Below are 11832 nucleotides of genomic sequence, written 5' to 3' on the forward strand. Positions count from 1 at the left end.
AAGCAAAAAAAGTATTCACGAGAGAAAATGACGAAGCCCACAACTTACCACATTAATATTAATAACGAAATAATTGTATATGACGGAATAAGATTGGATTTTTCAGAAATCGAGTTTCCAATCACGAATAAAGGGATTATTCATTTTGAGAAAAATAATAAAGATTTTAGTATAAATATTTATGAGATCGATGCTGATGGTGACAAAATTATCGGACCAACGTTTAGAACTAAATGTATTCGAACTAACCACATCAATATATTGGGAATAAGTAACGTAAACCAAGAAAGTATGCATTACGCTTACATTACAAGTGTAAAAAGATTATGCTACTCATTCTAAGGCCAAATCAGGAGGATATTTTTGTGATAATTGTCTACAGTTTTTCACAGCTAATAATACTACCCACAACAAACTTGAATACGGAAAGATGGCCTCGTTTTACCCTGAACCAAAAACTACAACTTCATTTAAGGGCTTTCACAAAAAATTATCTCCTCCGGTGGTGATATATGCCGATATTGAGGCTGTTCTTGAAAACTATAGAACATGCCTAAGCATACTACGTGTGCCGTATCACATAAGCACATAAATATAATCCTTATCTCAACGAATTGTGGACTTATGAAGGTATGTGTTCAGTTGTGACGCCGTGCAAACCAAAAGCTCTGTACGGCTGTCATTGTAAGAGGGGCTCTTGGGAGTGATTAAACGACTGAAGTTCCAATATAACAGTTTAGCCTTTAATTCATTAGCTTATAATGTGTACACTTCACTCTTCTTCATTAATTAACTTTAACAAAATAATGGGTCGCAATGGACAGCAAAATAAAAGAAGACAATGTTGTTCCGGTCGCTGAATCTTGTAGTTCTCTCTGCCCTCCCTCTCGTTCGTCGGGTTGCCAGATCTCCTGACCTTCGTCTTCAGTTGGCAGGGCGATCAGCTGTGCATACGAACCAAGTACCGTGGGACTGAACATGCCGCCCGCCAATGCGAAATCCGCGTGATACATGTGTTGTTCAGGATTCTGGATCTAACTTCCCTTGTACTCGTAGCGGCTAAGACAAAGAGAAAGAGAAATGACATACGGATGCAATTGATTATCAAGGGAGCAATAGTTGGTTCATATTAGCATGAGATCGGCAGGCGACAAAGCTTGGAGATGGAGCGTTTTTGACTGCCTGATTTTGTTTTCAGTGTTACAACTCGAACGAGTGAATCCTCTCCAGGATGGAGACTGGTAATTCTACCGAGCGACCATTGCGATGGAGGCAGTTGATCGTCCTTCATGAGTACTAATTCGTTGATTTTAAAATTCTCCTTTTCCTGACACCATTTTGGGCGAGTTTGAAGATGGGACAGCCAATCTCGGCTCCATTGCGTCCAAAACTGATGGATCAAATTTTGATGAGACAGAAATTGCTCACGGAACGACGAGTTTTGAGGGCGACAATGGGCAGGTGCGAGCAGGGTGTCCCCAATGAGAAAATGTGCCGGCGTGAGAGCTTCTAAGTCGTCTGGATCAGCTGTTAGCGGACAAAGTGGCCGAGAGTTTAGGCAAGCTTCAATCCGGATGAGCACCGTTGCGAGTTCTTCATAAGTCTGCTTGTGACTTCCGACAGTCCTCTTCAGGTGATGCTTGACGGACTTGACCCCAGCCTCCCAAAGGCCTCCGAAATTGGGAGAGTATGGCGGAGTGAAATGCCATGTAGGGCACGTAGCGTGGTCGCGATCCGCCTGTTGTGCGCTTGCTAATAACTTATTGGCGCCAACGAAATTTGTTCCGTTGTCGCTATACATATGTTGAACTGGTCCTCGGCGACCAGTAAAACGAGAAAATGCTAGTAGGAAGTGTTCCGACGAGAGTCCGGTAACCGCTTCTAGGTGAACTGCCTTCGTAGCCAAGCAGACGAAAATAGCAATGTATCCTTTGTAAGTACTTGTCCCACGAAGCCGTGCTGCCTGGATTTCGATTGCCCCGGTATAATCGACGCCGGTCGCAACGAATGGGCGGTTTGGTGGGTTGACTCTGTGCACCGGCAGGTCGCCCATCAATTGACTTCCGATGCTAGGTGACGCGCGGAAGCACGTGATGCATTTTCGAATGATTGTTCGGACGGCTTGTCTTCCATTTGGAATCCAGAACTTGTACCTCGTGTGGGCTAAAGTAAGATGGGCGCCGCCGTGCAGGGTAGCTTGATGGGAGTTCTGAATTACCAGCTCTGTAAAGAAATGACGCTGCGGTAAGATGATTGGATGTTTGCGATCGAAAGAAAGGTTGGAATGTTTGAGACGACCGCGAACGCGTAAGATGCCGTCGTCAAGAAAGGGAGTGAGATTTCTTAGGGTGCTCTTCGGAGGCAGAGGATTTTCTGCGAGGATCGCGTGCATGTCGGACTGAAAGGTTTCTGCTTGTACTATTTTCACGACGCAGCGAAGTGCATTGTCCAGTTCCTCTGGCGACAGCTGACTGTAAGATCTGGTTTTCTTCGATTGAGCGTTGTGACAAAAGCGCAGTATGTATGCTATGACTCGAACGAGTTTGGTGTAAGTTGAAAACCGCTCAATGAGACTAATGTCTACTTGGGTGGTGTGCAAACGAATTTGCAAAGATTTTGCTTCTAGGGACTGCTCATCAAACTTTATGTTCGGTACCTCTGTGTCCGGCCACTCACTGGAGTGTTGCCTCAACCATGATGGTCCGTGCCACCAGAGATCAAAGATGGAGATTTCTGATGGGGATAGTCCTCTCGTGGCGCTGTCTGCTGGATTATCTGCCGTGGGAACATGTCTCCATTGGTTTGAATCGCTGTGGTCCAGAATGTAGGCAACGCGATTGGCAACGAACGTTTTCCATCTAGTAACATCTCCTTTGATCCAGTGGAGAACGATAGTGGCGTCCGTCCAGTATGTAACGGAGATTTTAGCGTTTTTCCAACGATTGTTTGCTACTACCCATTTAGTTAGTTTGGTTGCCAGCACAGCGCCGCATAACTCGGTCCTCGGGATCGTGAGGGGTTTCGTTGGAGAGATTTTGGATTTTGCAGTGATGAGAGTGGTATAAAACGATGAATCCGGTTGGGGTATACGCATGTAAACCGCCGCTGCGTAGGCGTGAGTGGACCCGTCGCAGAAAGCGTGCAACTGGATATCATGGCTAAAGTCTGGCATATACCGTACGCTGCGAGGTATTCGGATTTTGCTGATGTCCTCCAGATTGACACGGAACTTTTTCCATTTGTTAGCGATGGAACTGGGTACTGGGTCGTCCCACCCTAAGTGCTTGCGATCGTTCTCGGAATGGAGGTGTGCCATTGTGACTTCCTTTAGAATTAATTTTGCTGAAATGAGAATAGGGGCTATTAGTCCTAAGGGATCGAAAAGTCTGGCAATGCTCGAAAGAATTTCTCTTTTGGTTGAACCCGTGGGAATGCTCGCTTGCAATTTGTAGGTGAAACAGTCTTGGTTAGGTAACCAATGCATTCCTAAGGTTTTGACTGTATCAGAGTTGTCCCAGCTTCGTGACGTTTGATTGCATCGGTTTGATAAAGGAATGCTGTCTAGAAGCGCTATGTCGTTACTAGACCATTTTCTCAATTCCATATTTGCGGATTTTAGAGCGTTCTGGATTTGTAAACTCTTGTTTTGTGCTGCTGAGATAGTGTGATCACCAGAAAGAATATCGTCGACGTAGATTTCGTGCTTTAAGACCTCTTCCGCCAGTGGATAATTTTCGCGTTCATCCTCTGCAAGTTGACGAACGACTCTAATGGCGGTGAATGGTGCAGAAGCGGTACCGAAAGTTACAGTTGACAGGCAATATTCCTTGATGTTTCCATCCGCCGCCCGCCATAAAATCCGCTGGTATTGCGTGTCGTCCGGATGTACGTCGATGCAGCGGTACATGCGCTGGATGTCGGCGGTGAAAACATGTCGGTACTGTCTCCAATTCAGTAACACTGCAGGGAGATCATTTTGGAGAGTGGGTCCTACGGACAATACATCGTTTAGAGATCGACCGTTTGAGGTCTTTGCCGATGCGTCGAATACAATGCGCTGTTTGGTGGTGAGACTGTCTTCTTTATAGACAGCGTGATGAGGAAGAACGCAGGATTCAACCCGACAGAATTTTTTGGAGGTACTGACGGTTGATCTCTCACTAGTGACTGCTGGTGTGATTTGTCCCAATTCAAAATATTCTTCGATTCCCTCCTTGTAGCGAATCCATTTTTCTGGATCCCGTTCATAACGCCGCTCTAATTGAAGAAACCTGTTTAAAGCGACTTGATGCGATTTTCCTAGGGCCATTGTGGAATCGAAATGCCATTTGAACGGTAGTCTTACCATAAAACTACCGTTTGGTTGACGTGTGTGCGTTTCCTTAAAGAAGGACTCACCCCACCGCTCTTCGTCAGATTGAAGTGATCGGCTTGGGACAGATTCTATTTCGCAAAAATTCTTCAAAAGCGATTCCGTGTCTAGCGTGGTTTGATGACAGCGAATATTAAGTGTGTGGATTGATTCCTGGAACTTGCCGAGTATCATCCAACCTAAGTGAGAATTTTGTGCAATAGGTTCGTATGGATTTCCGATTCGGGTTCCCGGAAGGATAAGACCCGCCATGAGGTCGGCTCCGATGATGAGATCTATGCGTTTCGAGCGATAGTATAAAGGATCCGAGAGCTGGAGTCCGTTGATGTGTTTCCAGTTTTGAGGCGAAAACGATTGGTTTGGTAGATGTGAGGTCAGCGAGTTCATAACGTACGCAGAGTCGACATCTAGATTGAACGTTGGGTTTAGCGACGTTCGGATGCAGCAGCTTGCCGTAAAGTTGCACCGTTGACCAGTAGTTTGGCCGACGCCGGCGATCGAAGCGCGGATTCTGCATCGTGGAAGCTGGAGAGCTTGGACGGTATGCTCTGAGATTATTGTAGCTTCCGACCCCTGATCGATGAGGGCAGTTATTGTTGCTTGAGCGCCGCTCTGGGGGTGGCAGACAATAATCCGTGCGGTAGCTAGCAAGATATTCTGTCGCGTTGCATGGGAGGCTGTGGAAGAATAACATTGGAGGTTTGGATTAGCAAGGGGGCTAACTGGTGAGGTGTCGTTGTTCATAATCGAAGCGATATGTGGTTGACTGGATGATACGGTCGGCGAGTAAGGTTGGGGTGCTTGAGTGATGCTTGGCGCCGCGGCCGGATGAAGTAAAGAATGGTGGCGTTGTCCACAGTGGTAGCAATTCTTTACACTTGAACAGCGGGCCAGCATGTGCGATTTGCTCAGGCAGTTGAGGCATAGATTTGACTTACTCACGACCTCCTTACGTTGGTAGCAATCCAAGCTAAGGAATTGCTGACATCGACGAAGGATATGATTACCATTGCAGTGTGGGCAACGAAGCACAGGGGGGCTTGGTTGCGCGTGGGTGTTATGAACCGAGATACGTTTTGTGGGGTGATGATCCAGTGGTGATCCAGATTTGTTGGTGCCCGAACAGTTTCTATTTTCAATGGCGTCCAGGGTGATTAACCGGTTGTTGAGAAACTGTTCGAGATCCTTGTACGAGGGAATGTGGGTTTGACTGCCGAGATGATGTTCCCAGGCGGAGTGCGTCTCTTTCGGTAATTTTGCAGTCAAATAATGGGCGAGCCAGTGATCCCCGTTCTGCAACGACGCGTTGATGGTGTTACAGGCGGCTGCGCAGACGTTGACTGCACTGATCATAGATCGTATATCATCGGGCTTCTCCTTGCTTAGGCTTGGCAACTGGTACAACATGTTCATGTGATTGGAGAAGACCTCGCGTGGATTGTTATAGCGCTGAATTAGTGTGTCCCATGCTACCGTATAGTTAGCGGCCGTCAAAGGAATTTGACGAATATCGCAATCTCGACCAGCTGGCAGAGATTCCTTGAGGAAATGAAACCGTTGAATATTGTCCAGCCGCTCATTTTGATGAATTAACCGAGTGAAGGCGTCATAATATCCAGGCCAGTCCACACAGTTTCCGCTAAACTTGGGCACTGGCAGTTGTGGCATGTGGACACGTGCGTCGGCAACCGTCGACACGGCGGTGGGTGCCGAGGCTGAGGACGGCGTCACTGGGAACTTTATTCGTTGGCCTTCAGCTACAAGGCAATAGGTTTCCATGTACAGATCCTCGAAACTGACGGCGGTCTTCTTGGCGTGATAGTCCGTTTTGACATATCCCTCGGTGCAGATGATTACTTGATGGGTGGTCTCAAAAGCCGCGTTTAAACTCTCGATCTGCTGCAGGCGCTTCATATAATAACTTTCGGTTTTTCGAGACGCGGCATCCTTCTTATAGTTCTGCTGCAGACGTGTTAGACTTTGGAGACGCTCCTTTTGAAGTGTAATAAAACCTGCTAAGGCCGGATCATCAGCTTCGTGGTCAGACATATTATGAGAATTTTTACCAATTTATTTTGAACCTAGCTAGCTCTGCTTGATAAATAAAAAAGCACCCGTACTCACGTGATCTTTCCCTTTTTTTACTTATGCCTGATGTTACGTAACGTTGATTATAGCGTGAGCGCAGGCTGTACTGTTTTTCGATTCCGCTTTGAGTAGAAGATTTTCCTTGGTTGCGAAATTATAACGGGCCTTCTTGCAGCACCCGTGTGTGTGTGTGTAGAAGGGCTGTCAGGCGACCGGGTGTGTTGGTATTGGTGACTGTGCTCTATCGGTGTGAGAGCACTTGTTGGGGGCACAAACGGAGACGGTCGCAATTTGTGTTAGATGGAGTGCTGGGTGTTCTGCATTATAACCCACAATTGAAAGATCAAACTGAGATTTTTAAACTTCAAGCAAGATTCCCCTCATGGGCCACCATGTTCAGTTGTGACGCCGTGCAAACCAAAAGCTCTGTACGGCTGTCATTGTAAGAGGGGCTCTTGGGAGTGATTAAACGACTGAAGTTCCAATATAACAGTTTAGCCTTTAATTCATTAGCTTATAATGTGTACACTTCACTCTTCTTCATTAATTAACTTTAACAAAATAATGGGTCGCAATGGACAGCAAAATAAAAGAAGACAATGTTGTTCCGGTCGCTGAAGCTTGTAGTTCTCTCTGCCCTCCCTCTCGTTCGTCGGGTTGCCAGATCTCCTGACCTTCGTCTTCAGTTGGCAGGGCGATCAGCTGTGCATACGAACCAAGTACCGTGGGACTGAACAGTATGTAAAAACACGATTGCTAGCACAATCCATGAACAGGAAGGCAATTGCTGACGCTGACGACCTGCACAAATATTTTGATAAATTTTCTGGAAAATACATGGGTCCCATTCATAAAAATTGTAAGCCAAAGTACAAATTAAGTGATCCCTTCTTTCCTGTAGTATTTCATAACATATCTAATTCATTACTGAATTAGAAGGAGACTGAAGCCCCATACCCTTTAACAAAGAGCTTTATATAGCGCTAACGCAGACAATTAAAATAAATGCCTCAAATAGATATAAAATAAAATATACCGATTCGATTAGATTTTTGAATTCTAGTTTAGAAAAACTATCGAGCTACATGGAGGACAAAGATTTTAAAATTCTAAGTACTAAATTTGTCAGAAAATTTATAAGCTTGACCCTATTAACTATATTACAGCACCGTCAATATCTTGGGATGCTATGCTCAAGTATACTAATGTAAATTTAGAACTTATTAGTGACGGAGACATGTACAATTTTTTAAAAAGAGCGATAAGGGGTGTGTTAACTCAATGTACCCAAAGAATTTCTATAGATAATAATAAATATATAACTAACTTTGATTCAAGTAAACCAAATAACTATCTGAGCTATATTGATGCAAATAATTTATATGGTTGGGCAATGAGTCAACCCTTACCGCTTTCAGGATTTAAATTTTTAAGTAATGATCAATTAGAATCGTTCGATTATAAAAATATTTCTGTTGAGGGAAATGAAGGATATATATTAGAAGTGGATTTAGAATATCCTACTGATCGGCATGACTCACATAACTACTTGCCTTTCTGTCCAGAAAACAAAGTTCCTCCAGGAGGTAAGCAGAAAAACTTATAGCTGATTCAACGAATAAAAGCGAATGCATTATCCACTTAAAGCAGCTTCAACTTTGTATACAGCATGGTTCAATTGTAAAAAAAGTACATATGGTTTTGTCTTTTACACAATCATGCTGGTTAAAGCCTTATTGCCGAAAATGATTTTGAAAAAATTTTTTTAAGTTAATGAATAATGCAGTATACGGCAAAACAATGGAAAATATCGCCAAGCGAAGAAATATAGTATTAGTAAAACATTATAAATCAAGACAAAATTCGCCAGGCTTCAGGCAACGCATAGCTAGACATGACTTCCATAGCGTTGAGATATTTGGGACAGATCTTGGAGCGATTGAACCAACACCATCAAAAATTATGTATGATAAGCCAATATACATAGGAGTTGCTGTTTTAGAATTATCTAAATGGTTAATGTATGAATTTTATTAAAATTTTCTATTACTTAAAAGTCCTTCTTCGAAAATAATTTATATGGATACAGATTCATTTATTTTATCTTCAGAGGAAGACTTTTACGAAACTATAAAAGAAAATCCTGAACGATTCGATACCTCAAATTATAAACTAGAAAACCAATTTAGTATAGTTCAAGCTAATAATAGGGAACCTGGAAAAATGAAGGATGAACATGCAGGTAGGGTTATGACTTCTTTTGTTGGACTTAAGGCTAAGGCATACTCTTGTTTAGTTGATAAGGAAGGAAACGAAAACGAATGTATAAAAAAAATTAAAGGAGTTAAGAAATCAGTTATTAAAAAACTGAATCATGAAGATTACATAGAATGTATAAAATATAAAAAAACATTTTATGGATCCCAGCGAGTTATTCGAAGTAGGTCGCACATCCTCTATACTGAAATTAAATAATAAAATAAGTCTTAGTTATAAGGATGATAAGAGATATATTTTACCAGATAATTGTAATACATTGGCTCATGGTCATTATAATATTGAACATATATTAAGTAGTAACCAAAATTAAACCCATTATTAAATAAATGTTTATATGTTTATATTATAATAATAAAAATTTGTAAATAAATAGATAAAAAATTAAACTTGTTATTGTTGCGTTTTATTACTTTAGCAGGTCATTTACAGATTTCCATGAGTTGTGGCTGGAATCGAAACCGCTCCATTTTACAAGCACTTGATTATTTTTTCTTTTTAGTATTTTCTCTACTAGGAAAGCATTTTTGTCCTTCACTTCTTGAAGTTCCTCTTCATAAAATGACCCATTAATAGGGGTACCCATATAATCTTGTATTTTATATGTTACGGGGTATGTAGACTTGACTTTTAAAACTTTAAAAACTTCTGTGGTCCAATTAGGCTCGTATCCCTTCATAAATGATCCCTTGTATTTACTTATTCTAACAAAATCACCCACTACAAATTTATGTTTTGGAAATATTTTTGGTATATTATATACTGATTTTAAAATAAACTCTTCATTTTTCGTGCAGACATCTATAGGCTTCATTTTAATTGTTCGGTGATAAGAATTATTGTATTGATTTGCGAGATAATTGATGTTATGAATCCACTTATATTTACCCTGCATACTAAACATTTTCCACATACGATTTTTTAATGTTCGATTAAAGCGTTCACATATAGAAGCCTTGAGATGAGTATAATTATGATAATGATTTATATCAAATTTATCCATTAATTTCCTAAAAGTGGAATTCAAAAATTCTTTCCCTTGATCTGACTGAATATTCTTGGGTGTACTTCTACTCTTTTTAAAAACAGATTTCATTGCCTCTGCTACATCCAGGGCAGACTTAACTTAACTGCCTCGGCGTATGCATACTTTGAGAACGTGTCAATAACGGTCAGTAAATATCTAAAACCCTTATTTTCTTTCCAAAACGGTATCATTTCAACTAAATCAATTTGCCATGTGTCATTTATCCCCTTTTGAACGAATTTTCGCCATGTAAAGTTTTTTCGCGCTGCCTTATGAATTTCATCGACAACTTGTTGTTTGCTCATCTTAAGGTGTTGATTTATTAGTGTTATTATACCCGTTACTCGTAGAGTAAAAGGGTATACTAGATTCGTCGGAAAGTATGTAACAGGCAAAAGGAAGCGTTTCCGACCCCACAAAGTATATATATTCTTGATCAGGATCACTAGCCGAGTCGATCTAGCCATGTCCGTCTGTCCGTCTGTCCGGATGAACGCTGAGATCTCGGTAACTATGGGAGCTAGGCTATTGAGATTTGGCGTGCAGATTTCTGAGCTTCTTACGCAGCGCAAGTTTGTTTCAGCAATGTGCCACGCCCACTCCAACGCCCACAAACCGCCCAAAACTGTGGCTCCTACAGTTTTGATGCTAGAATAAAAATTTAAATTGAAATGTATTGTTCTCATCAATACCTATCGATTGGCCCAAAAAAAGTTTGCCACGCCCACTTTAACGCCCACAAACCGCAAAAACCTGTGACGCCCACAATTTTCATGCTAGATAAACAATTTTAACTGAAATGTATTGGTCTCGTCGATACCTATCGATTGATACAAAAAAAAAAATTTCCCACGCCCACTCTAACGCCCATAACGCTTAAATCTGTATACCGCCGGTAGGTGGCGCATTTTAATCTCTCTTTGCTGCTTGCATATCTCCATTTAGCTGAGTAACGGGTATCTGATAGTCGAGGTACTCGACTATAGCGTTCTTCCTTGTTTTTTATTTGATGACGATGGTTGCTTAGCCAATAATGCTTGCTTATATGCAAGAACATCCCTTTTTATTTCTATACGCATCTTTTTTGAAATTTCAAAACATAATCGTGTTAAATCTATTTGCACATCCTTATAATAGGTACCTTCTAAATCAGATAGTTGAATATCCAATTTTTGTAAAGATACACACTTAAGAATAATATGATTACAGTAAAGATATATTACTTGCTGTCTTAATATGGAGTTCCAACATAAAAATGTAGTAAAAAATATGCCTAATCTTAGTAATGATCTCCAGGACTCAGAATCAAACTCAATTTTGTTACCATACTTATTAATCCCAAAAACGTACTGATTATCTGATTTCCTAAATCTAAAGTTACATTTTATGGAGGCAAGCACGGATGATCAATAATTGTATCAGGCATCAAGAAGTCATACTGGTCCAGTTTCAACTGTATAAATTCCTTATACGTAAGCAGTTGCATCCATTCGTCTTTGTCAAATCCAATAAAATTGGATTTAAAAGTAAGACTTTGCAAAAATTTTCGAGTAGTTGACAGACCACATAATGAACAACATAATACTCGAATCCAAAAATGACTTCGTGGTCCTGTTTTTTTCGAGAAGTTTTATTTCTTTTAGTTACACACGTGTCCATCAGGTAAGACTACTTTAAATAAACTGTAAATATGTTCTAGTCTTACCGGTATATAAAGGAGAAAGCCCTAGCAAGCACACCCTCAGTTGATTAAAAAATCTCAAGCAATGATGAACACAGTCGATTGTAATTCAAGCATTATAGTAGATTTTCAATATGTACTTGGTAACAACAAACAAGTTTTCGTTAAGGAGCTGGCGTTTATGCCTGCTGGAACTGTTATACCTAATTTTTTAAAGAATTGGATAATGGAGCTCTTAAGCAGCAGCACCTTAACCAGCAGAACGTAAACGGATTGGATTGGTCAGCTGGAGATATTCCATACACAAGTCTTGAAGAAATACTCACACCACTCAATAAGTATCACACAGTTCTTGTTCGTAGTGAAATTAAAAAGAATTTTTTAATC

The 11832-nt window shown here is 41.2% G+C and overlaps 1 protein-coding gene across 1 annotated transcript; it reads right to left on the reverse strand.

Moving 5' to 3' along the window:
- Positions 1–1129: 1129 nt before the first annotated feature.
- LOC139354711 (uncharacterized) lies at positions 1130–6421 on the reverse strand. The gene has a single exon (XM_070998950.1). It carries the CDS (start codon positions 6419–6421, stop codon positions 1130–1132), a length of 5292 nt encoding a protein of 1763 aa, XP_070855051.1.
- Positions 6422–11832: the final 5411 nt, after the last annotated feature.

Source organism: Drosophila suzukii, unplaced genomic scaffold, assembly GCF_043229965.1.
Source record: "Drosophila suzukii unplaced genomic scaffold, CBGP_Dsuzu_IsoJpt1.0 scf_14, whole genome shotgun sequence".
Classification (NCBI taxonomy): Eukaryota; Metazoa; Arthropoda; class Insecta; order Diptera; family Drosophilidae; genus Drosophila; species Drosophila suzukii.